The sequence below is a fragment of the Crocodylus siamensis genome, chromosome 5, assembly GCF_052110815.1.
Source record: "Crocodylus siamensis isolate JL-2025a chromosome 5, ASM5211081v1, whole genome shotgun sequence".
Classification (NCBI taxonomy): domain Eukaryota; kingdom Metazoa; phylum Chordata; order Crocodylia; family Crocodylidae; genus Crocodylus; species Crocodylus siamensis.
In genome coordinates this window covers 14,684,671-14,712,584 of record NC_143399.1, presented here as the reverse complement: position 1 = coordinate 14,712,584, position 27,914 = coordinate 14,684,671, and the positions used below count along the sequence as shown (strand labels likewise).

The 27,914-nt window shown below is 40.0% G+C and overlaps 1 protein-coding gene across 7 annotated transcripts in view; it reads right to left on the bottom strand.

The window, feature by feature from the left end:
* NFIA (nuclear factor I A) overlaps nucleotides 1-27,914 on the bottom strand; it is a 308,443-nt gene that overhangs the window by 48,009 nt on the left and 232,520 nt on the right. For 4 of the 7 annotated variants that reach the window (XM_090049569.1, XM_090049572.1, XM_090049568.1 and 1 more), the window contains exon 7: nucleotides 10,390-10,518. The exons of the other annotated variants lie outside the window; for them this stretch is intronic. In XM_090049569.1, coding sequence (XP_089905695.1) covers nucleotides 10,390-10,518 — 129 coding nt within the window. The remainder of the gene's footprint in view (nucleotides 1-10,389; nucleotides 10,519-27,914) is intronic. 7 annotated transcript variants of the gene reach the window in all.

Sequence of the window (27,914 nt, the reverse complement as noted above, 5' to 3'; positions counted from 1 at the left end):
TGAATTGAAATGTCTGATTATGAAGGCCAGCCTTGTCTCCTTCCCTTTTGATCTACAGTAGCCAATAACAAACTAAATTACTAATAAAACAAGCCATCCTCATTGATTAGATTAGCATTTTGTGTGTGTTGAGCAAATGAATGTGAGATGAAGTAGTAGACTGTATTTAACTGTATGATTAGACAATAAAGAATCAGTTAATTTGAAGCTAGGTATCATTTTATTTGGATACACGGGGCCCTGCTGTAGGTTGTTGGCCACTTACACACAGGAGTAGTCCTAATAAAATTAATGGGACTCCTTCTGTCAGTAAGCGTTCAACAGTGTGAGGAAAGACTTTGCAATCAGTGACTATGCAAGACCTCTCCAGTTACCAACCCTAAGAAATAGACAGTCCGAAACATATGGGATGGAAAAGAGAGTTGATCCACCTATACTTTCCCCTTCTGTTCAGCCCAAGAGCCATACCAAACCCAGCCAGCCCCATAATGAATGGATGAATTTCTTTCTGCATACCTTCTTAAGTATCTAAGAGGGATTGAAAGAAAGCATTCCTCTTCTCCCACCCTGGAAATGGTTATTACCCTAGTTCCCAGCCCAAGCAAGCAAAAAAGACTAGGGAATCAAGCCATTGCCCTTGCATAGCAGCATACAGCAGAAAGCCCTCGTCCGTTCCTCTAAACAGACGGTATATTGGTTTCATTGGGGCCCAATACTCAGATAGCTGCTGTATAAAGTGATAATTAAGTTTACTAATAGCTCATTAAACATTGATCAATCTTCCTAGAAATAGTAATATTATAACTGTAATGAAACAAGAGTATTTTCTTTCAGCTTGTTTTTGAGGTCACAATAATTGGCTTCATTACAATTCAGAAAGTATTTTTAAAAAGTTATTTATCCGCACATATTATAATGTAGTTTGTTCTCCTAGCTATATCCACTAAGGCTTTTAAGTTGCTTTAACTCCCTGCATGCTGTAATCTTTCCCATAGCATTAAAGTGGTGCAAGTGCCAGTTCAAATTATGCAAGATGTATTCCACCCTTTGTACCCTGAAGGTACTTATTCTCAAAATTGACCATATTAGAGTACTAATTGGCTAAGCCACAATGCTGGCTGATGTGAAATGCTTTCAAACACCATGAAACAGCTGTGTTTATCAGAAATATGGTGAGTGACTTCTTAATAAGGAAAGCTGGCAATAATCCAGATTTGTTGAAAGGAATTTACACGTCTGTGTACAATACAATACAAGAGGTGAAAAGTCAAAGACTAAAACAATAGCTTTAAAACCACAGATTTCAGTGATGAGAGCAGTTGCCAAAGGACGGAACAAAAATTAAGCAACTTGGGTTGCAAGTTTCCCAGGTGCTAAGAAATTCATTCATTCAGTCCTGCTGAATTTCAGTGACGGTGAATCCAGCACTCTTTTAGACACCTTTGAAAATCACTACTGTCTCACTTCCTTTTGGGAATGGACTTTGGTGGCCAACTGCAGAACGGTGACTTCTGGGATGTGGCTTTCACAGTGTCTCAGAGATCCTGACTACTGGAACAGGATGTAAATACATCATGATAGCACTGAGCATACACTCGCTGGCTTTCCACTGGACAGAGTGAAAAGCCACGTGACTCATGGTGGAAAGCACCATCGGGAAGCATGCTCTCCATTGGTGGAACCTGTCCCTCAGCATGCCAGCGGTGGAATTACGCACGGCTGAAGTTCAATATCATTTTGCAAAAATTGGTCTTAAGTGGAGAAGACCAATTTGGCAAATTGCTAATAACAGGCTTTTGGCCTGTTTTTCATGAACCCGATCCTGTTTTCACTGAAACTCAGTTGGAGATTTGCCTTCAGTCAGAACAGACACAGGTCCCAAATTGGTGTCCATAGGCCTAACTTGGGGGTTAGGTGTCACTGATATTTACTACCATGTCAAATAGGTGAACATTAACTGCGCCTTCAAAATATAATAGAAAAGAGCTCGCTCAGCATAGTAATGCATGAGAGGGAAATACTCAAGGAGACTAGATCGAGAGGCTGATCTAGCTCCTGTGGACACCAATGAGCGTAGGACTGGAGAAAAATGGCTTGATTTTCAGTAATGCTGGGCACATCTACACATGCAATTCATGCACCTGAATTTACTGCAAATTTATTTCCGTGCCTGGGTCGGGAGCAAATTGAGCCTGACAGGAGCAACCTAATTCAGGGCTGCTCCTGCCCTGTTCTGCCCCCCTGCAGCAGCCAGGGAGAGCTCCAGGTTCCCTTGGGTGCCAGCCTCGTGCTGGCAGGGGGCTCTGGAGGCAACCCTGGGCTAGTAGGGAGCATTCGAGTCAGGCCTGAGTTGTGGGGGAGTAGGGAGAGCTGTCCCCGGCTCTGGCAGTAGTTCCCAACTGCACAAAGCTCCGGACTAAGGCCCTAAGCTCTCCCCCTGCCCTCCCACCGAGCTTGGAGATTCACCAGCCAGCAGTTGTGGCCCCATGCTGCCTGGGCTGATCGGCAATTTGCTCCCGGTCAGCATCTACATGTGTGTTTTGGCAAATTAGTGTAAAGTGCCGTTTTCTAGTACCTGTGTTTGTTGGTACTAGCAAACAGCACTTTAGATTAATTTAGTGTGCAGTAATTGCTGCATACATGTACATGGTAATGTTTACTGAGGTTACATTCATCTAATGCGCAGCAAAGTGCATGTGTAGATGTGTCCACTGAGTGCTCACACTGCAATCAAACAGAGCTCGGTTATCCACACCACTGAAAACCAGCCCCTATTCTGGGTTACTTATTAGTCCCACATGTGGAACAAAGTGCTGAAAGCCACCTGGGAAATGTTCCTAACATGAGAGAGAGACTCTAGTACCAAAGGAAGGCAAACAGGCCTCATACTTACACCTCTTAAAATGCTCAGCAAAGGGCTGTGTTTGAGGACTGGACATGGGGATGGATGAGGCTGATACTCTCTGGGCTCTGGCTATCTAGGCTGCTATACTGAAAGTCTCTGGAAACAAACTGAGCACTAGCAGTCCAGATTCTGGAACTGGACTTGGCCAATAAGTTGGCAGTCTTGAGAAAGAGAGAGCTTCAAAACTTATTGAAATTCTTGTATATATTCTACAGGATTACTACTGAAAGGATAGTAAAAAAAGTTTAAAACAAAACCAGAAACAATGCCGTCCAAATAATGACAGCCCTGTCCCTCCAATTATGGCCAGAGATCTTCTTGCCTGGTCAAAAATGATCATTCAACATATGTGTGAGACTCCTATTTTCTATCAAATGGTGGCAACTTCTGCTTTTTTATTTAAATCATCGCAAGGGGTTCTCATAAGCAAGGTAAAAACAACTGTTAAAAAAACATGTGGAGATTATTTCATAATGAAATGCAGTTGATAAGTTTACACTAGAAATGTAAGTTCTCTTTAAAAACATAACCTTTAGGTGTGTGATGATATAATTCTGCTTTGATACTAAAAAGGGCATGGTAATGGAATCTGTGACTTTGGAGTGATATATTGCTGTTAAGTTAATGGGACTCCACATTCCCATTTCTAATATCAGTGTTTTTTCCCCCTTTCATTCTGTAGATGGTAAGCTGATACTACATAAACATTGTTAAAGCTATAGTTCCACGCTACAGTAATTCACTTAACTTTAAGATGATTTATGGTTCTGTCAATAGGGGAGGTTGAAAATCCAGAGCTCTGATGCTTAAACATGGGTTCCATATTTAAAGTAATAATGTGCTTTTTGTGTGCGTCTGAGGATAGAGAATTTAGCATAAAGCAGAGATAAAAATATTACAGTTCAGTGCACTGTTCAAAGCATATAGTTTAACTTCTTGGATACATCAAAGAAAGCAAGGAAATTGAATATGTAATCAGTGATGGGATGGGTAAAACACTCTGGTCCTGTAGATTTTATTTTTATGTTATTTTTTTTAGAGATGCATGAAATCCTATTAGTATTTTTACCATCCCCTCCCCTTTTATTCAGCTCCCTTTGTCAGGATCAGTTTAAATCTAGGTCCACTGTGTTAATCACCCCCTATTCTTCTTTCTGGCACTCATCCTCAAGGCATTTTGCCTCTTCAAGAGATTAAGAGACCAAGTCATCTTGTTGCTTTAACATGTCCGCACTGGAACAACATATTAACACAATTCCTCTGCAAAAGAGCCCTCTTTAGAAGTTTGCTGCAGGGATGACAAATTAACCCAGCATGGTGTCCCACACATCTATCTCAGTACAAATTATTAGTGTAATAGAGCTTTTAGTTATGCATTTATCTAGTAATTATTGAACGGTTATACAAAACGAAGCTGAGCAATCATGGCCCTTTATGAGGCAAGCTCAGTGGGTGGCCTTACAGTTAATTTAGGATAGTATTCCTCTAAGCAGTTCACTCACACACAAATTAGCTAAACAGCCTGCTCCTTTAAATATTTCCTATGTCACAGGGTAACTCTTTAAAATACAATAAAGGTAGGGTTTTAATTACACGGTCCCTGACTTTTGTTTAGCTGCAGTTTTAACCGTTTGCAAACCCTCCCCTCTCTCTCTCTCACTGGGAGGGCAACAACCTACTTCATCAGATGCCAAGAATGGACCGGCAAGGTTGGCTATTTCCAACAAAAGCTTATGCCCTTTAGTCTTTAAGGTGCCATTCTCCCCTGCCTTCTGTCTGACTTCAGACTAGCATGGCTAATTACTTCTTTTTAAGCTGCACTGGTCAGCGTTACATTATATCCAGGCGCTGCATAGACTGTATGACATCTGCCTGTTGTGGCACAGCTGTTTGGCTTGCTGCTTTCAATGTCTTACATCAAAAGATCTAGTTTGGATATATTCATCCTGTTTCACTTCCTGGTGTCCACTCTTAGGAAGGGTAGGAGCTAGTCCTGTCTGGAATGTGTCTTTTCAAAATATTCTTTTTTGGTTGCACATCATTAAAGCGGGCTTCCAGATGTTCACAAACTGATTCACTGTGGCCACGTTTACATGTGCGTTAATGTGCCATAGGTATTGTGCATTAAGTTTAGTGCCTGTAATAAAAGGCACATGCCTTTTAGTGACTCTAATGCACAGTAGACTAATTCTACTTTGCATTAGTACAATAGTACGGGTTTTGCCACGATGTGCTAATGAAAAGCAGAATTAGTCTTGTGTAGATGCAACCCTGTGTGTTGTAGGGCAGTGGGCCACCAACAGAAAGGGTTTTGAAGCCCACTTCCAAGTCTCAGCAGAAATGCTGTGTTACGTGGGTGGAACAACATTATTGCAGCCACTCCCCGACCTGTCATTTTCCTGTCCTTCTCTCCTCTTCCTGCAAACCCATTTCTTCAGGTTCCTCACTATTTGCCATGTCTCTTGTCCTTTGCATATATGTCTCCCCTTCATTTCTGAACACTGTTTTTCTTCCTCCCTTTCTTTGTTTCTGTCCTTTTCTTGGTTGCAAGAAATTGTAAGTCATACTGTGTGAAATACAGAGGTAAGGTACATATCCACATGGGTCGCTATATAATCTAAGATCACTGTATCATGGTTGGTTTAACTATGGTGACTTTATACCTGGACCTGGCAGGAAAGTGTAAATAGCAACACACTGGACATGTCTACACATGCATTAAGACACTTTTGCACATTCAATTTAGCACCTCTGGGCATTTTACACATGCTCCAGGAGTGTGTGTGGTGGGGTGGGCACTTTAATTAGAGCAGCTCCAAGCGCCGCTCTAATTAAAGCGCCGGGAGCATTTTGTGTATCAGCATCCCTGTGTTTCAAGATGGCGGCAAGGGCGTTTTTTTCTAAAGCTCATCAAATGAGTTTTAGTTAAAATGCCCCCGCAGCCATTTTGAAGCGCACAGGTACTGATACATGAGACACAGAAGCTAGCTGGAGCACAGTAATTACTACGCTCCGGCAGACACAATTAATCAAGTCTGCAAATTGATTAATCGAGTCTGCTTTGATATGCTGTAATTATAGTGTCAGAGCAGCCTCCTGGTTCATGCATAGGCACTCTCTAACATGAAGTACTAAACAAATGTGCATTAGGCTGCCTTACCGTGCACTAACGAATGGGCACAGTTTTAAAATGGTGCTTAACGCACAATAGCCTATTTATCGCACAATAGCCAGTTGAATGTGCATTAGTATAATTGCATGTTTTTTTACCTGATGTTTAATGCACAGTAAAATAGCCTACCGTACATTAAAGCACACATGTAACCCAAATATTGCTGACACCCATAGTATTCTTGTTTGTTAAAGATTATAAACAAGGATGCTAGCAACGTGCAATGGCTTTGCAATGTGTAAGCACTATAAGACAACCAAACACAGCCTCACTCTTGTGTAATATTAATCTATTGTTCTAAAAACTCTTATCTGCCTGAATTTTCAAAGCTCTAAAATGGAATTTAAAGTTGATGGTCGTGTTAAAATTAAGTTTACAAGTGATGCTACCAGATGCTTTAGTCTGAGCCTTAGCTACATTGGTCTGGAGAAGTTATCAGTATATTCAACGGGTCATCTCCGGAAAACCTGCCCTAAGCAAATACGGATGCACGAAGCACTTTGGTTACTTAGCACCAAACGATCTTGATAATGTTGCCACCATCTGCTGGAACTAATCAGTCATAAGCATCCTTGGGCCAGCACTCATCTGGTCTTCTGGTTAACTGGCTGCAGAACCTCTTAGCTGGCCATGGCATAGCTAAGTTGAACGTGGGCAACAGCACTGACAGAGGTGAAGCCACTGTAAACAGACTTCAGCAGCATAGTGCAGCTGTTTGCTGCATCCCTCATCGTGGGAACAGAGGTTCTCCAGCTGTTTAGTCCTGCGGTACATCTCCGAACAGAGAGATCCCGTAACGGATCTGCTCCTCCACTCTGCTCTTTGTTCGCAGAAGGCTTCATTCTGCAGACTGCTGGGAAAGGCTTTCTTGGTGTTTGCTTGTCTGCAGACTAAGAAGTACACTCTAGGAGGGGTCCAAAGAATGGCTGCAAGCCTGGGAATGATGCAAGAATATGCTGAAGAACTGAAAGCAATGGGCTGCTAAGTGGCACATAACTAAAATACTCCACAGCCTCTTCTCTTGTAACCTATTTTGTTCACCGCACAAGTAAAATTTATTCACGTTAATGTGAAATGTTTGCACACACACACATCAAAAGGAGAATAGATCCCTGCACAATTGTTTGGTTGGCTCAGAGGTTTATTTTAGCTGTGACCTACTTACATACTACTCCCTTCTCCCAGATGCTTCTCAGCAGAATGGGGAGTACTCATTGCACCATATCCTTCCCACAACACATTTAAAATATTGCATGTGGCTGACCATAATGTAATGTGCAAGCTGAGGTTCACATCATGCAAGGTAAATATGCAGTGTGCAAAGCATTTACTATCTTTTACTATCTTGCTGCAAAGTTGTAACTTCCAACAGACAGTTGTACATGAGCAATGCCTGGGAAATATGATTTAATTTCATATAGGGATGGTATTGTTCCTTATGTTTCTCCTGTTTATGCCGGTAAAGCTTCCATTCCCTCTGTTGTACATCTGGGGAATGAAGTGTATTTGCAGAGGAATAAAGCTGAGCACAAGACCCTTCCTGGACGCTATTCTTAAGAGGTTTAGGACAAAATTTAAAGATTAAGAGTGGGATTCTTCTTGAAAAGCCTGCCAAACTGTTTGTGAACAAAGTGGAATGAAATTTGTCTGGATGACGTTGAAAAAAAAGCAGGTTTTTGCATAATGCGTTAGGAACTATGAAAGTTTTCTATAGCAGTGATTCTCAATCAGCATGCCACGGCACTATGAGACCCTTCGCAGGGTGCCAGGAGGTGGGACAGGATAAGCCAGATATGAGGAAAGGAGCAGATAAGCTCATCCCTGGCAGTCTTCTGATCTGCCCCCACTGCCTGAACCCACTGCAAAAAGGTAAGCACCGCAATAAATCGGTTACTTTTTGAAATAGAGTGCCGCTCAATTCACGAAAGTGATGGAAGCCTGCCTTGAGTCTAGAAAAGGTTGAAAACCATTGTTCGACAGAGTCAGTATAAGGGTTTATTCCCCCATTTAAGAATAACAGGAAGGAAAATCATTATAATTTTCTCTTTCAAATTCTCTGTATCCTTGTAGGCAGCCTCCTCACATAACGGACAGGATGTCCCTACTTACTGTACAATAAATGTCACAAAAGAGATTCTAGATTAAATTTAAACAAGGCTTGCAAAGCAAGATTTTTGCTTAAACCACATAAAATGAAAAATGTACAAGGTGTAAATAAGGGCATGTTAGGGTGCTTAATTACCTGGATTATTTTAAAATAAAATGGGTACAAGATAAAACATAACTACATACTGAATGGGATTTGGTAACCAGCAAACAAAACAGGTGTAAAGGGCAGAAACTTTTTTTACAAGGTAGGGGTAGAGTTGACTGATTTGCAGCTGAATATACCATAATTTTCATATGATGCCTGTTACTACAACCAATTATCAAGGTTTTTTAAAGATGTTGTATGCTTGCCTGGTAGTGTAGGCCCAGATCCTCAAACATATTTAGGTGTCTAATTAAGAGTTCAGGTAGTAAATACCTTTGAGGATCTTGACCCTAGTCTTTGCAGGGGAAAAAAGATCATTTTTATTAAAAGTCAACAGTAAAAAGCCTTACACAAGTGATAAATCCAGTGTCTTTTAAATTCCTTAAACTTCAAAGAAACACTAAGCCTGATTTCAACCTTTGTCAGTTTTAGGTTGGTAAAATTCCACTGATTTATGCTTCATCAGCAGATACTCCCCAAGATGAACATGGGCCGACAATGCGAGGTCTTGGTTGGCAGGGCTAACCACACCTTGTTGTGCACCCACAGGTGCATCTCAAGTAGAGCCAGGGAGGTGATCCTCCCCCTCTATGAGACACTGGTCAGGCCGCAGCTGGAGGACTGCGTCCAGTTCTGGGCGCCCCATTTCAGGAGGGATGTGGACAACATGGAGAGGGTCCAGAGGAGGGCCACCCTCATGATCAGGGGGCAGCAGGGCAGACCCTACAATGAAAGACTGTGGGACCTGAACGTGTTCAGCCTTCACAAGAGAAGGCTGAGGGGGGACCTGGTGACTGTCTATAAACTCACTAAGGGCGACCAAAAGGGTTTGGGGGAGACGCTGTTTCCCCGAGCGCCCCCCGGCATGACAAGGAACAATGGACACAAGTTATTAGAGAGTAGATTTAGATTAGACCTCCGCAAGAACTACTTCACAGCTAGGGCGGCTAGGAGCTGGAACTCACTTCCTAGGGAAGTGGTGCTGGCTCCTACCCTGGGGGTCATTAAGAAGAGGCTTGATGCCTACCTGGCTGGACTCATCTGAGTCCAGTCTTTTTCTCCCGCCCAGGCGGGGGGTCGGGCTTGAAGATCTACAAGGGCCCTTCTGACCCGACTTCTATGATTCTATGACTATGTAGACAATGGGATTACTCCTGGTTTGGACTAATATGAACAAGACCATAGGAAGTCTAAAAAGGACACTTTATAAAGAAAATATGGACCTTCTTTCATCCAGGTCTGAGTTCCCCCACTCACCAGCTGACATAGCCAACAATTATCTACTCTGAAAGAAGCAAAATCCAAGAGCGGTGATTATTCATTCACATTTTTATATCTTCAAAAAGATTAGCCAAAAGATCCACTCATTTCTGAACACGATTAAACACACATAGGCACTCCTTTTCTAATATGAATTCTCTGTCGTATTAATTTTTCTAGGTTAATGTAGAGATATCTTTGTAAGCACATGGAGATCCGGAGAATATCTGTTCTTTTTGGGGGAAAAAAATCAGTAAATTTTGTGAAGAAAACCAGCCAAACTGTTGTAGAAACCAAGCTACAACATCATACGAGTCTACTAACAAGGGTAGTTCTTCAGCACACTAGTTCCAATAATATGAATATAAAATGACACAGGAGGAAGAAACAGGACTGTGAAAAGATAAATGTGATTTAGATGCTGAATGAAGATTCCCTATCCCAAGCATAGAAACAAAACATCCAGTCTGTCTCAACACAGATAGTAAGAACACACAATAAGTACCACATCCTGTGATTTTCTTATAAAGACGACTCTGGACATATTGAACTATCATCAGATGTTTGAACAAATAGAGTAAAGTAACAAAGCCAAGCGTGATTCTTAAGAACTACAACCTACCAAACTATAAGCCTATTAACTTTGAGCAAGAAAAACCTTTTCTCACGTATACCATGTTTCATTAGTTACGGTCAATGGAAAATCATTCTGGTGGCTACGGACAACAGAAAATCATTCTGATACAGGGTGCTGAGGCTAAAGTTTAAGCTGCTTGGGGCTCTTGGGTAAGGCCTCACCTCTGGGTCCTGTAATGACAGGTCGATGATGCTGTGTGAATGCCGTTCCAAGGGAGGAGGTCTGCGAAGGCGAGGGACTGCTGAAACCAGACTTCTCTGACTTCTTTAATGTAGTTGGCGATGGCATTCCTGGCAAGAATGATTGATAAGTGCAATTTAATAATGCTAGGTCATGGAACGACAGCCTATGCATTGTGAAAGTGGGTGCAGAAGCAGCTAGATAAACTTAAAGGACAAAATAAAATTGAATACAACAGCAAGTTGAAGGCTCACTTATATTTATGATTGTTTTGGGAGAAGAGGTGGCCATGGTTTGCTCTACACAATAAGTACTAAAATGCAGCCAGATTTTTCTTTTAAATTTGTAGTATGGATAAGATGCAGCTCATTATTATCAAAACTGCAGTTTATTTTATTTGTGAGGGCTGGATCACATGGGCTTTACTAGATTATTGCACACTGATATTTTAAATGAACTAAACAACCAATAGACGGAGAATGAAGAAGCTGGAATCCAAACTCTAAATTTCTTTACCCTCTGCCAGCTTAGTCTGGACTCTGATAGTCCAGACTAAGCTGGCAGAGTTTTTTAAAATAATTTATTCATGGGGTTACTTTTTGCTTTTTAAGAAATGTGAACGTAGGTGTCTTTATATTAAAAGCCACATATACAACATTTTAGGGCAATTATTCTACCCAAGGAATCTATCAAAAACTTGCAATGGAAAACAGAATGACAACTGCAGCGTTAATATGATTACTTTGAGAGATTTTTCTAGCTGAACTTTTTCTGTTGACATGATATGAAGAGAATGGATCAACCCTGTGTTCCACTCAGTTCTGACATGAATTTAGAAAAATTGGTAGGATGGATGTTTTGCAATCCTCTACATGCTGTCGATGCGAGAATAGAGAATGTGCACTATATACACAGATTGTTCATATTATGTATATAACAATATCTGTATCTCTACAAAATTGAGATGCACACGTCCTGATTATCCACAATGCACATATATACTTAATTTTCAGCATATCTATCTATGGACAGATATGCAGAAACTATAAAGCAAAGTTGGTAACTTGAAATAATGAAAATGCAGAAATCCTTATAAATAGAACTTCCAATAGCAAGTCACTTTGGCCTCTTTTCCGATCCTTTAATTATATTTAATAGCATAAATTTATGGAAAATGGAAGAGAATGTTTTATGTATATCTTATAAGATCAAGACAAGTTGCCATTGGAACTTTAACTTTTACATTCCTTCATTTTTAATTACTTTAAGACTGTAATATTGTACTGACTTAGAGTCTGCATTTAATTAATTTATTTTTTTAAACTAAATAGAAAAAAGAAAAATGTTTGTGTTTAATAGCATCAGCTTTATAGTCCCCGAGACATCAATTTACAACCCTCAGCTGTCTGTTTGCACATTGTATATTGCACAAGCGGGGTCTAAATGGTTCCAATTAAGTATTGCTGTTCACATCTCAGTAAGTTAAATAAAGTTGGGCAATAGGTAAAATCCTAATTTCCCAGCTATGACTGTCTTTTAAGATTTCACTTTGTGGCATTTTCTCTTTGTGGCAAGAAAACATTAGAAACTAAATTTCTTTTAAAATAAAAGTTCAGCATTGATAGGCTATTGCAACAAAGTTACAGGATCAGGAATTGCCTCCTGGTGCTTTTTTTCTACTGCTGAAAATAGTGCTGGTTCAGCTGAGGCAAAGGAGAGAGAGAGAGGTAGAATGAAGTTTGATGTGTTTGAATGAAATGCTTGCAACCTTTTTTATGCAAACTGTGCTAATGCACCTCATCCTCTGGTTAGCTGCCCAGGAGAATGTGCACTTGGATGTCATAAATAGGGGGGAGTTTATTTAGGCTCTGCCCAAAATTTTAACAGCTGTTATGTGGACATATGTTACCAACACTAAAAATTATAAGTGTTTTCTTCTACAGCCAGTAGACATTCTTCCTCAATAAGGACAATGCCCATTACAAGAGACAATGTCAAATGTTTCTGTTGTATCCTTGTGTATGACAGGTACACCACCTAAATATGGGTGTGCACTTAATATACAATGGGCCAGACTGCCCTCAGTGCTGTAGTAAATGTGTTTTTTTGTGTGTGATAGCTTTTACTGGACTAACTGTATAATTAAAGGAGATGGTCAAACCTTAAGGAAGAAGTGTCCTTCCCAGTGCTGGCACAGCCATGCATGAGGAGGAGCACCCCACAACACAGACACGCAAAGGCTAGTGTCTATCACAGTATTTATACTAAGGCATACACAGCGACTGCTTTCTTTGTGATCATAAGCTCTCTCGTATGGGGAGAATGTGTGCCATGCTTTCATATAGTCTCGATTGCTTCTTGAGTGGTATGACAAAGCCTTTGAGCCAGCCAATAAAATATCCTTCTTTTCTTGCACTGCAACTAAAATTATTTTAGTTGATGTGCCCAATTTTTATATGTATAGAAAATCTCTTTTGAGCTAAGGAAATATATATCAACTTTCAAACAAATGCCAATTTGAGCAATGGAGTTTTCAACTTGTAATGAACATGCCAAATGATCTTGCACAATGACAGTGCTGAGTGGCATCATCATCAGGGGACGGGGGGTAGTTTTTATAAGGTCAACATTGCTATTATAATGTGTAACTGGAATTTCTAATGTGCACTTAGCCATGAAAGAACCAACAGGTAGGCAGAGAAATGTTTACGTAGGGGTTGTTTTTATTCTTGCCATTGAATGCTGTTTTTGAAACAATATAGTTTCTCATTTTTTAACTCGTTACATTTCCCCCCCTAAATTATTTATTTATTACAAGTGATTACACCTACTTGATCACAAGAAAAAAATGGCTGCTTCCTAGTTCAGAAGAACATTCAAACAAGATTTTCATTACTTAACTTAATATTGACCACAAGCAGCACAGGAGATGAGCTGCCAACTCATTTTCAAAGCATGTTTTGTCCTTTAAGAGGGGAAGGGAATGGCAAAAGTTAGGCAGTGCAAAGCAATTAGCATCATTCACATTTTATGGTGCGCCAGCATGGTGCTCTTACAGCAAAATTCAGACATTCTTTGCTTGGGTTAATAAAAGAAGAAATACAGTCCACATGCAAGAAAGAGGTTTCCAAGAACAAGCCAAAATATGTCCCATTCTTCTAAATTTATCACAGCCATGTCACATCATCCTTGAGACTGCCAGGAATGTTAGTTGTTTGTTTCTGGGTTTTTTAAATTAAAAAACCCCTCTTATTTAGCACCATGATATGTTTGGTTAATGTGCCTGATAGATCCTGTGTATGTTTTAGTCCATCCATTTGATACATTTCTCTTCTATTTTTTCACTCAGTTTTTTTCTTTTAATTGCTCGTCTTTCTATTTTGCTTCATTCAGGAACTGAAAGTAAAACCACAGAGGCCTCCAGCTGAATCATCCAGAAAAAACGTGGGGCTAGATGCTACAGCTCTTACTCATGCAAGAAGCCTTTCTGATTTAATCGGGAGTTGCATGATGCCAGCACCTCTAAAATCAGGCCACTCTGTTAAACAGTACTTTGTTCCCTCGTGGGAGTTTTGCGGAGATAAATACTAAGTGTGTGGCAGAAGCTAGGTTGGCTGGGTGACGAAATACGAATTTAGATGTCCAAGGTTTGGCCTGCAAGTTTAAAAATCCTGGCTTGTTTTAGAGGTCTTACATTTTATACCTGACAACACGGTGGTTTTTAAAAACAGAAGGACTAGATTTCAATAGCCCTGGACAAAAAGTAACATTTAAGCTGAACTATTTCCTGCGACGTTGGCACTAAGGCATTCCTGAGTCATAATTCTTCCCTGATTTCACCCTGCTACAGGACAGTAGCAAAGTTAAGTGTCCTTTGAACTTTGTGGAGTCACAAACGAGGTCTGATCCTCTGCTGATTAATGTGAATCTAACTGTAAGGACAGTCAGGTCTATTATGCTTTCATTTTATGACAGTTTTGACTACAGAATAAATGTGAAAGCTCAGCACTAAATAAAAGGCAAATAAAGTGATTGTAGAGCAGGTGGTAATCTACACTGATATATTACTTTAATTTATTGTACTGAGATTCTTACAATTATGTATAAAAGGCCAAACATATTAGGCCATAGCCTGCTCACCTTATTAAAGCAAGTCAGAGTGTGTGAGAGTTTATTTGGATCAAGATCAGGCCCACAATGGTGCTAAATGGAATAAGATGTGCTTATTTTTCCCAAAGGGGAGTATTAATTTGTCACTGGTGTTCCAGTTCAAAAGAGGTTTAATTGCAGTCCGCAATAAACAGAAAATTCAAGATAGCAGTAATCTTGAAACTATTGGCAGTGGTCGTTTCTCTCGAAAACTTTGTGCCAATTTTCAAAATGAAAGCTTTCTGAATTTTCATTAATTTGGCATCTGCCTACACACAAAGCTATTTTGTTCATTCCAGATCATGCATCACACCCTTCTGCTCAATGCACAAATGCAAGCGCAAATGGAATCCTCGTCCTTGAGTGCCTCTGGTTACTGGAGCCATTTGTACTGATGGTGAAGTCCCGCAGTTAAGACGTTCCAAAACTCTGCACTTCGCAAACCTCCAACCCATATTTAGTAAATGAATGTACAGGAATATATTGCGTTCATTGTCTTCTAAGGGTCACTGAAGCACTATGAAATTTTCAAATCCCGAACCCCCTATTATTTGTCAGTACAAGTAGTATACAACAAAAAGGGTCTTCTTGAGTATATCCCCCGTCTTATAATTTCCATGTATGTGATTCACACATATGAAAAGAATTAGAGAACAACATCCAAGAATTCAGTGGACAGACTCTTCACACGATAAACATATCTATTAGCTTTCTTTCTATACACACTATGGGGTCATTCTCCTTTCACTTGCACCAGTGTAAATCAGGAATAAACGCAACAAAGTAGATGCAGTTACACTGGTATTAGAGGAGAATAATGCCCTCTGTCCCTAGACATCTAGGTATAAGGTAAGAGCCATCCTCTTTCACTTTACTACAGCCAGTACCGATCTAACAGTTTGCCACCACAAGAACTTACAATCTACATTGTAATGCACGACTTGGATTCAATTCAGTCATGTTTGCTAGCTATTTCCATCTCAGAAGTATTAACTGAGTAGACGGCTACTAAAATACTCCCACTAGTTCTCTGGTATTGGAATCTAAACATGAATTCCAAGAGATATACAGGAATACAGGGTAGACCTGTAACACCATTGTGAATCTATGAGAAAGAATCAGGAAAGAGGAAAACTTAACAGAGGGCACACAGCCCTTAACCCGCCCACAACAAAACACGTCATTCAGAAAGGCAAGTTGAAGGAAAGTCTATTAGTATCTGGTATTGAAGGAGTCATTCAGGCACTGACTGGTCTACTGTGAAAATAACCTTGAGAATACCGCTGAGGTCAGTTACTCTTCTACAGAGGTTCTCCTCGTGTATGCTACAGTAGGAAACCTTTAATTCATCCTACTAAGTTTCCTGAAACTTTGATGGCTGTGGAAATGCCAGTCATAGTAAATCTGTTATACTTACTGCTAAGCAAATTTTATCAGTCACCACCTGATCACATTAAGTGCTGTCTGTTAGTTTATGGTCATCAAAACTCCAGTATACACATTGTAGAAGGTGAATGGGAGTTCACTACTTTTCTAACAAATATATTTTGGCTTCACCTTTTCTGCTGGTTTGGGATGCATCCTCTCTTGACCACATAAATTAAGAGGCGACTCACAATCACTGCTTAATTACCTACCACTAAGTGTCTTGTTTCGCATAACAAAATCAAGTTTAATGAACAACAATTCAACGGACATAAAATGCAAGATCCCTATTATGTCATATATCAGTTTAAACTACTGTGAATGCTAATAAGTTACACAAAGTATTGATATCCTCTGAATGCAAACTTAGATAAATAATAAGGAAAAACCAACTAACCTGCTGGCATCAATCAACATATCAGAGTGGCTCTCAAATATTTGACACGACATAACAATGGAGGTAACATAACTCCGTGAATAGATATAACAAGTTAAATAGTCCAAAAAAGCAGTATAAACTGTGGAAAAGTCAATGTTCCAAAGGAGTTAATAGAATTAGTTTGATAAAAATTAAAATTGGGCTTTTAAAGAAAACAAAGGAAGTGATGAACCCAAGCCCCATTAAAGTTTAGGGGGATTTCAGGACCAAATTTCCTTTGTTATTTTAGCCAAAGATGATAATTCAACTAGGAACCAGGTTCTGGTTCTGTTAAGGGTAACGAAGACCAGTATTTCTGTCATGTTATACCCAGAGAGGATTTGACCCTCATAATTTGCATTTAACTTACACATTTTTTCATAAGTGTTTAAAAAAAAGTCCTTATTAAAATATGTCTCAAAGTCTTTGGGGCAACAAGACTCAGAGAGTGAATCACAGGAACCTATTTTTGTATGTACATATGTACAATGCCATGTAAATTGATTAATCTCTCTTAAGCAAAGCTACATTGCAGGTATGGTATCAAAGCCATCAGTTACGTCACAAATAAGCTGTACTTAGCATACTGCCAATTACTTTATAATAGTATTTCATGAGACTTTTATACATAAGAATTATTATGTTGACTGCTTAGCAAGACAGAGTAAAATATTTCGATTTAATGCATGATTGAACGTTAGCTTCAATATCATTTTCTATTGTACAGAAAAATATATAAGGATAAAAAAATTTTTTTAAACATCTAGTCATTTGAAATTCATGATAAAGTGTGTTCCATTGCAAATGTTATTTGAGAGGGGGTTTTTTCAGTATATCTGGCAGATCAGATACAGCAGCAGGACAAACTGAAGTAATCCATAGAAGAATATACCTTTATGTGGGTGCTTTGGGGATGGAACATCCATGGCTGTAAGGCAAAAAAATGCCATCGTAAATTCAGATGGCATTTACAAAGCCCTCTAAAAAGTCTTTGCATATGATTATAGCTGAGGTATGATATTTTTGTAAGCAAAAGACCAAGAATAGATTTATGTTTCAGCTATATCTTCCCAAGATGTGTATGGATGCTAAATTGCAAGTGATACACTAAAAGGTGTTTTAGTAACTTGAAGGGGTGGATTCAGATATTCTGTTCTGTATTTCCACAGAAATCATTTGCTGTATACTTGTTGGCTGTAATAGATCAAAACTATTGATAGCCATCCACACTATATGTTACAATGATTGCAACTAACCTCAAAAACTATGAGACAGATATGCAGATTATTCAGACCTGTGACCTTAGTTACTGCATACTGTTTTATATTGACTTTTATGATGATGAGAATAAGTTCAACACTACCATTGGTTCTGAAGACTTCAGTTCTTTATACAACCATTTAACTTATATTTTAATTAATAAAAGGGTTGTATTTAGGATTAAAAATAAATCATAGCTATTTGAAAAGAAACTTATTAACACTAGGATGTGTCAAGTCATATGATTACTGCATAATTTGGGGAGGTGAAGAATGTATACATTACTCTCAAGCAAAATGGAGAAGCAACCTGAACATGTGGAGTATATCAAATTGTGAAAATAGATTTAGGTCAGGTACAGACATTATACTTTTTCCAGTATAAGTGATCAGAAACCAGTCTATACCCATAACAGAACAGAAGTTTGGCACACATAGACTGGTTTAAAAATGGTGGGAAGATTTCCATCCTCCCCCACACCAAAGGGTGAGTGTCTTTTCTGCTCACTACCAATCTAGGCTACACTGCTTACAGGAAACCACATGACTTAGATTGATTTTTTTTCGTCAGGCTTTTTGAATGTCTGTACCTAGCCTTATAGTCAGGCAAGTCAAGAGCGCACCTGGAGAACTTGTTATGTACTGATGATCACCGGTATTTGGTACTTCCAATACGTGAATACATAAGCTGCATGAAGAAGAACGTGTTGCTGACGTACAGCTGGTATATTCTTTTATTTGAGTGGCCTCATGATGGAATGGCAATTCAGTTGTGACACTACCATCAAGGAAGGATCCCCAAGAAAACTTATCATCTATAATGAGAGAAAATAATAAGATGCATCCTAAAAGTCCCTATGTCTTAGTTACAGAAGAGCTTGATAGGTTAAATCAATCAAATGTGTCTCTGTTGCCAAACACTTCAGTACTCAAGAAGGGAGACAGATCTCCCTGGACAAAAACAGAGTTCCCACCAGAGAAGAAGTAGGAATGTCATATTTTTTTTTTGGAGGAGCTGAACACTGAAAGTAGACTGGAGTGTAAGGAAACCCCAGGTTCATGTGAAATAGTAGAGAGTCTGAAAGAGGAGGGAGATTTTGACAGTGAGTAGGTGCATCTTTGTATCACTGAAGAACTGGGCATATATCAAACACACACAGCGGCAGCGTGCAAAGACAGTGTGGAACATTTGTGAGTGCTTGTTTGAATTTAGTGGAAGACAGAAGCACCCTTGACAACAATGGGAGTTTTTTCTCTTTCGCTCTATGATGAAGTGCAGAACCAGACAGTGGGAGCAAAAAGCACACCCACCACTTTTTCCTTCAAAGCTACAGATGATTCCTGAAAGCTTCAAAACAGAAGGGGAAGAAACACCTTTATAATCCACTGTAGTCCCAAAGATACTAGAGGGTCTCTTGCCCTGAAGTCCGTCAGAATTTCATCCATGACGCAGTGGAAGGTGTATGGCTTTCTAATGAGAAAAACTTGGGCAAAGCTGTGAAACCGTCAAAATACTGTTTGCTGTGTAGGCTTCCATATTGCAAGCTCTATCAAGATGTAATCCAGAAAGATGCATGGGAAAGAAGGAGCAGACTAAGGTAACTTTAAAACCTAATTTTGTGTGGGAGGATGCACTTTGCCATTTGACCAAGGAGGTATCAGGATTTGGGATAGATTTTTTTTATTAGACACCATGGGAATATAAGGTCACAGAAAACACTGAATTTCAAAACATGCTTGATTTGGAGTGTTTCTGTTTGATCTTTTTTATTTGAACAAGCGGAACTGGAAACAACCTTCACTTGGTTTTTGCACCTTTTTTGGAATTATGCCCCCAAAAAGGTTTCTATTAGAAAGCAGATTAACACCTTGGTGCTGGCAGGTCCAGTGTTCCAGTGTACAGCAAATGTATTTTGCATTAGGGCTCAACTCTGAAATAAATGACCTTTGATGCCCAGGGGTTAATGGTTTGCAGACCCAATGCCTTTATGGGCAGAAGATCATTCAGCACTTTTTCCTCTATAAAGAAAGTGACATCTGTGTGGAAATGGTTCAAATTTATGTCTTTCCTTTTTTTACTGGAATCTGACTTCAGATTGGTATTAACATTTTACAACATAGATGCAAGGCAGACAACACCTTTTAATAAGAGTAAGAGAGAAACTGGCAATTTAGGCCAGTGATATTCAACAGAAGGCTTTAAAACTCTGGCTGGTTCTTGGGGGACCTGCCAGCAGTCATCTTGATTTGCTTGGTGGTGACTCCTTTTTGCTGAGTGTGAGCAAAACATGAGTATAAAAGTATTCCTTATGCTAAGAGGGTCTGGGAAAGGAGTGCAGAGAAAGTGGATCAGTTATTCTCTATCTGCCATCCTCAAAGATAAGAAAGTTTCATAGATTCCTAGATTGTGAGGGGCTGGAAGGGACCTTGGGAGATCATCGGGTCCAGCCCCCTGCACCAGGCAGGAAAGACAGCTGGGGTCAGGCGACCCCAGCAAGGTGACTGTCCAGTCTCCTCTTGAAGATTTCCTGGGTATGCGATGGCACCACCTCTGGAGGGAGCTTATTCCACAGTCTGGACACCCGAGCTGTGAAGTCTAATGTTTCTAATGCTGAGCCTGAAACAGTCTTCAAGGAGTTTGTGGTCGTTAGTCCTGGTTTTCCCCATGGGTGCCCTGGTGAACAGTTGATGTACGCCCCTCATGTAGCAGTAAGCTGCTACCAAATCCCCTCTCAGCCTTCTCTTTTTCAGGCTGATGCGTCCCAGATCCCTCAGCCTTTCCTCATATGGATTCTCTCAAGCTTTACCACGTCCTTGTTAAAGTGCGGCACCCAGTACTGGACGCAGTACTCCAGCTGCAGTCTCACCAGTGCTGAGTAGAGCGGAAGAATCACTTCCTTGGCTTTGCTGGAGATGCATCGATTGATGCATGCCCAAGTATTACTAGCCCTGCTGGCTACAGACTTGCACTGATGGCTCATATTCATACTGTGGCCTATTATTACCCGCAGGTCCCTTTCATTCGTAGTACTGGTCAGATCGGCGTTGCCAAGCCTGTAGGTCTGCAGGGGGTTGCTCGTCCCGAGGTGGAGCGCTTTACATTTCTCGACATTGAAGTTCATTTGGTTCCGACTCGCCCAACTTGCCAGCCTGTCTAGATCTGCCTGTATCTGTAGCCTATCTTCAAGCATGACCACACTTCCCCATAACTTGGTGTCAGCCATGAACTTGGCCAGCAAGCTCTTCACCCCCGCATCCAAACCATTGATGAAGATGTTGAATAGTATTGGACCAAGGACTGATCCTGGCAGGACACCACTGGGATGGAGGTGGGATCCTCTCAAAAGAAAGGATAGGGAAAGGATGCAGCAACCACGTTACTGCAGTTTACCTTTCTGAACTTCTTTCGTGATGCTGCATTAATAGGCCACAATTACGATAGGTCATCACAACGCTGTGACACAATGTCAGAAAGCCATGCTCTGATTATTTTGTGTCTTGATGTGACTCCCTTTCAGGATCAAATGGGACTAGCCAGCTCTTTGTGATTCAGAGCAAACACAAGGCATTTCCTCAATATGTAAAAGTCACATATACAAATCCTCTAGACGCAGACGGAAGAAGAGACTCCTGAAACTTCGTGCTTCCATATTATGTACTTTTAAGCTGGAACTTCCTGCAGGTTTAAACTTTATAATTAAGTTTGTGCTTACATGGTACATTTTTACTTTAAGTAAAAAAAACAATCGGGTTCCTGCATCTACCTTATCTCAGCCTGTCATTTTCTGATGGCATATCGACTTTACAGGAGTCAAAAAGTAAAACTGATATAATAGGGAGTCCCCATAACTTCATTTAAAGCAAAAATTAGAAAGTGATCGAAATGTTTCATAGAAGACAGCAGAAATAAAATTCTAAGCCTCTTAAAATTGCCTGAACTGTGAAATCAAGTAATGAAGACTAGAAAAGGTTCTGTCAGCTGGAATCAAAGCTTAGACCAGTCAGCATTTTCTTCCTAAACCTTATTATGGCGAAGCATTTGATTTTTCATCTCTGCCCTCTGTTCATCCCAACAAATAAACCAACTTGACCTCCACCTGTTACTTAGTGAAGGCCGCTGTCATCTTTGACTAAACCCCGTTCTTTCCCTTCAAAGTCTTTGGAGCATTAAGGAGGTGGGAAGATACGGCTGTGCACTGATCCAAGTTGATACCAGTTCATAACTAGACAGCATCTCACAGTACAAAATTACAAGCAGCAGAGGAGAAAAAAAAAATGTAGTGCCGATGAATTCTGGAAGGGGGCAACATATTTCATCAATTCAACAGTAAGATTTTTTTCACATAAAAAGACTCACTTTGTTTGGTATTATGAACTACTATCAAGGAAGAAACTTTCTTCTTATTCCTTGGCAATGTACTTATTCTACCACTGCATATGAAAAATTAAAGATACATCAACCTGCTAGAACATAATTAAGGTTATTCATGCTTGTTTTGGTCTTTCGTAGACTGAATGCATTAGATGCATGTCAGCATGTGCAGTTTTCTCAATTTAGAAAACTTCGAAATATCTAACACTGACTAAAGAAAAGTGTGGATTTTGCACATGAAACAGCAAGAGCCTTCACTGGTCATTTCATCAAATACAGTATCCTGACAAAACGGTGTAAGAAGCTTTATAATACTATGACATATCAGAAAAAGTCATTTTGTATAAAGTTGGACTTTTCTTGGTGATTAATGCTACGCTCAACAAAGGAGACAGTGTCTGTCTAATTACGTTAAATACTTATCTTGTCGGGATTAGCAGGGTGTTTCTGTTCAGTGTCACTCTTCATGACAATGTAATGATAGATCCGTTTACTTACAAGTGCAATTAGCAAAAATTGTACTGTTTTCTTAACTGCCCTCATATCATGAAAATATTTGATTAACACACTGAATGAAGCTTATCTAATACTCTGAGCTACATATTTTGCATACTTTTCACTCTCAAAGAGCAAGATTACAGTTCGAAAATTTTCACTTTACTCATACACATTCAAAGTTGGTACAAATAAATGGAAAGATTATGTGAGCCTCACAAAGGGTGCTTGTACCCAAAAGCTTGCGGAGATGATTTTTTCCAACTATTTGAGTTGGTCTAATAAAAGATATTGGATTTACCCAAAGAACCTTGTCTGCCTGTGTCCTTAGAGCAACACGGCTACAACCTATACCTCTAAGATAAATGCGATATATTTCAAGCATCATTCTAGTTCACAATGCTAGTTTTTATTTTAATTCATTAAAATATCAATTTTAGAGCAGGTTTTTGAATGCTCTCGTTATTCTGGTCCACAATTTCCTTCTAGTTTTAAGTTAGTGTTTCTTTTTGCTTTAGCAATACTTTGGAACTTTTAACACCTAAAAAAACCTCACTTTTTTGCTGAGAACCATATGCAACTCTTTCTAAAATCCTTAAAATATATAGCATCTTGAACTGACTCTTGATACTCTTGCTTCTTTGCCAACATACAAGGAAAAGCAAGAATGTATACAGTAAGAATAGCCTGTATATACTAAACATCATAATCTTATAAATTTATAAAATAGAAAGGGTATGTTGTAACATTTTAGCAATATATAATAGCTACCTACCATTTACTAAAGTATGTTTGAGTAAGTATCTATGAGTCTAAGCACTCTTTAAAACACAGGCTTAAGTGACTAGACATGAAAATTAAATCAGCAATGTATGGTGCAGATTATTTTATAAACAGAAAACGATAGCTTCTAACCATGTCTCTGTAACGTACTCTCAATCTTTCAATATGATCACATCATAAGAAACAGACTTAGCAACTTCTCTTAAATCTTTATTTCTAAGTAAAACCGCGAAGTTGGAAAACAAAGAAACCTGAAGGGTTGTCATTGTTAGAAAGACTGACGTGCAACAGCAACATATATGGTTTCTGAGTTCATTCTTCCCGGATACTTCTATGCCTATGTAGAAATATGTCTGTGGGAATAGCAATTCATTTGGCAAGAAGGAAATATAAACAGGCACCATTTTGTTAAAGACCCTTACATCACCGCAAAATGGCAGCAAACACGTCCCAATTCTGACTTGCTTCAGACATAACTCAAACTAGCATATGGTAGAATTAACCTATACTTTTTTCTAATCAATGATAAGTGACTATTATCTGTTTTAGGGAACAAATGGCAGCAGAATAAACTGCCACAAAGGACTCCCCAGCTTAGCAATGGATTTAGGGTACTCATCCCCCAAGCTGTGAAACCTCGGGGTATGCCGTCAATTGTCTAGAGACAAGTTTGACACACACCATCCTTCTATCAATGTCATTCCCTTTAGTAGCCAGCAGATTATCAGCAGCTTTGTGATATTCCAGGTGTCAAAGATGAATTAAAACTGGAATAATTGCACAAACAAAGGGACAAAAGAGGGGATACGTGTTTCTGAGCTCTGCATTTCAATTTAATATGTGCAGCTGACAATGATGCAAATGTCCTCGAGAGAGGCAGCAAGATCTGTGCCCAAACATACGCACCACAGTCAGCAAGATGGCAGGGAACAGAAGCAGTAGGATTCCCAGACAAGGACATGTGCCGCAGCAGCCCAGTGAAATGATCCTCTGGTTAGGGAGAATTTTGGAAGCACCTGAGATGGAAGAGGACCCTAACTAAGCCAGATGGTACTTTAGCTGGCAGCAGAAAGAAGGATGCTGCCAAAAACATTACAGCATTTCCTCAATAGGCTGGCAAATCAATTTTTAACCATTTTTTTAACAAGTGATACTGTCAACCTAAAATTTCACACTTGGATCTGGTTTTTAACCCACTCAATCTCCAAGCCGTGTCCACTGGCCAAACAATTTATTTAAAATTCTGAAATTTGGTGCTTGGCCAGGCACTAGAACAAGATGTTTCATCAGCTGGTATTTTTTTTCCCCCTAAAAGACTTGTTGTTTTGGTTTTTTTAATTCTCAAAATACCTTGTGCAAAGAGTGCCAGAATCTGCAGCTCAGGATGCTTCTATGAATCATTTGGATGTCAAATGCCTAAGCACTGAGATTCAGAAGTACTTGCAAGGAGCTGCATTTGGTTTGAGAATTGCCCAAGCAGGAGTGTTAGAAGGACTGTGGTCTGTCTCTGAAGGAGGGTAAAGCAGGGATACAGATGCTGAACCCATGGGGTGAATGAAGACAAACAGTGCTGCTCCCCACAAGGCACACCCATCCCTAGGAAATGCAAAGGAAAGCTTCCCTGAAGTTCAGAAGAAGACTTGAGCTCATGCTTGGTTTTTTATGTGTAATTTAAGTTAACAAATAAGGCAAGCCCCAGGGTAGGGTTAAATTTGGTCTACATCCAAAGTTATCTTCTATTCAAAATCAGCGTAGTGCATTTACGTACGCTGTCTCAGATAGGACTAGTACAGGCAAACATGCCACTAGAAAAAACCAGGATGTTTTATATAAGTGCAGATAACACGTCATCGGTATGTTTATAAATTTTAAAAAATTCTACTGACTGCGAAACCTACTGATTTTTTAAAAATCATTCCTTTCCAGGTGCTCTCCTTTAGACAAATGTAGGGCTTTACTGGTAGCTCTTGCTCATATGAGCCATCCCATTGATTTCACTGGTACTGTTCCTAACAGTGAAGACTGCAGGTCATTTTCCTGATTTTCCCATGTTCTAAAATCTATGCGAACGTCCAAGCCTTCTAATGGCAGCTGCGTGTCTGAGCTCAGAATACGGCTTATACGACAGCTTTTGAGCAACAGGGCCTCTCCTGGTATATTATCATAGTAAATAGATGCCAGTTGGTTCGGCTTAACAAAATAGCAGGAAAGTATTTTTAGCATGTAAAATAGGCTTGCTTTTCAGGACTATTTCACACCCACTGAAGACAAGGGGAGCTGAGGACAATCTGAATTGCCTCCATGGTGACTGCAGTGACACTCTGAAGGGTGTATCCAGGGGGATATGTCCTGCATATCTGTGTCAAATATCCAGAGAATCAAAGAAGCATAGAAAATTAGGGCTGGAAGGGGCCATGAATCCAGAGGCATAAGCCTGCAGGTAGGGGTGAGAGGTCTACAGCTATTACTATACAGATACTATTCTAACAGCAGTGAAACGGCTGTATCTTTGCTCCGTACCAAGGTACCAAGTTGGTAGGGAGGATTCATTCCCTTCTTGTCACTCTTAGCTTGTTGTAGTCAAAGCCCATTGACTAAGTTGGACTGGGGGCGGCATTTAAGTAGGGTGACCATACGTCCCGGTTTGGCCAGGACTGTGCCGGATTTCAGAGGCAGGTCCCAGCTGGTTAGTAAAAATTTAAACTGAAGTCCCAGAATCACAGGGGCGTAGGGCGCAGTCCGGCAGGGAGGTGAAGTGTCATGATGTTTTAGGCAGCTCTGCCTCCCTGCTGAATGCTGCCCCCGCCCGTTAGCCTCTGCCATTGCCTGCAGCAGCGCCACTGGGGGCAGGATCCCAAATTTCGTTATGGTACCTTATATTTAAGGGATGAATAAATGCAGATACATTGATTGCAGTGTATAAGAGATGGAAAGTGTATACTGTGAGTGACAACTATGAATAAAGAAAAGAGCAATGTGTCCCCAGACCAATTAAAGAAAAAGACCGGGGTTATTTCCCCTTTCACCTATAACCAGTGGATGATAAACACCTCAAACCAGCCTAAGAGATGTACCTCAGAGAAGAAAATAGGGGGGTATAGTGGGCTCATAACCTCTTTCCCCTTCCTGTACCATTCGCTATCTAATTTCCTGCCACCCCACTGCACTTACTAATTTTGAGTAATAACATGTTTACTTTAAAACAGTCTGTTTTCCTCTTTTAAAAAAAAGGATGGATGTAGGTATATCAGATACAGTAGTTGCACTGTGCCAGGCAATATAGTGACAGTTATACTGGGAATGGTAACAAACGGTAAAGAACAGAAAGAACAACTGTAAAGAACAGAACTGCGCCATAAAAAGAAAGTTTGCACATTACATCTCTCCACCTCTTCTCTGCTCCGTACGAAATTTTTATTTACACAGCTGTGTTCTGTAAAATGTGTAGTTTTTCTTTCTTTTTCTGGTAACTTATTTACCTAAGATAGCCCAGCATTTGTTCTGCGGTCAGTTTCCTCCACAAAGTTTCACAGTTGCCTTGACTCATGCAAAGGGAGGTCATGGTCCTTGCCCAAGGACCCGAGAGCCATTTGTTCTAACCATCAGACCACTCTATATTTCTCTGTCCTACCCTATAAATAAAAACAGTTGGCCAATCCAAGCTCTTTTTTGGTCTTTCTGGAAGGTCCTCTGTTTAGAAATGTGGGCCCCTCAAGAGCAAAATGGTTATGTAAACATTTTAGTTATCTATTTTATAAAACGCAGCCCCACACAAAATTTGAAAGCCTGTGCATTACCTGCTGGCATCTATGATATTAGTCGTCACAATCAGCCTTTTGCAGTAACCACCTAACCAAACAAACGAGACTTTTCTCATGCCCAAAGATCAGTAAAGTTGGGCTCTTCTGGCCCTGCTTATCATAGTAGAATGCCCTCCCCAATACAACGTTGCTGTTGCTCAGCACACATTCAAAACCAGACTTAGCAAAAGCAATCCTGCTGATCACAACTGTCAAGACAACATATGGAGAGAATGAAGTGCATTTGGTAACCAAAAGCCAAACCAGACAAGGTTTTACAGATCCCTATCAACATCTTGAATCGGACCCAGAAATATAAGAAACCAGTTCAACCTTTGGAAAACTGGTATAATATTCTCCATATGACTAACTGCACTCTATAATCAGGCAGTCACATTCTGCACTAGCTATTGTTTGCAAATGGTCTTCAAATCCAATTTAAAGCTCAAGAAAGCTTATATTTGTGACAAGTCTTGTATCAGGAAGAAATGTGCAGTCATAATCAGACAGAAATTGTTGCTCTGCCTGCTAATTCTTACAGCTGGGAAGGTAGAGAAGTTGCTCCCTATTCTGACAATACACCATAAACCATCCAAGTAATGATGGACGTGCAGCCCAAAGAATCTCACTGTCTCTTTCACATGCATACATGTTACATGGAAGGAGCGGCAGAAAGCTGAAGACTAACTGGGTGCATAAACTGCTCGTGGTGTTTTTATGAAATAGGGTGTGCATCTGGGGCTGCTTTCATCTAGAAAGAGGTAACTGTCTAGTCTTGCTGAAGGTATAATTCTCCATGCACCCA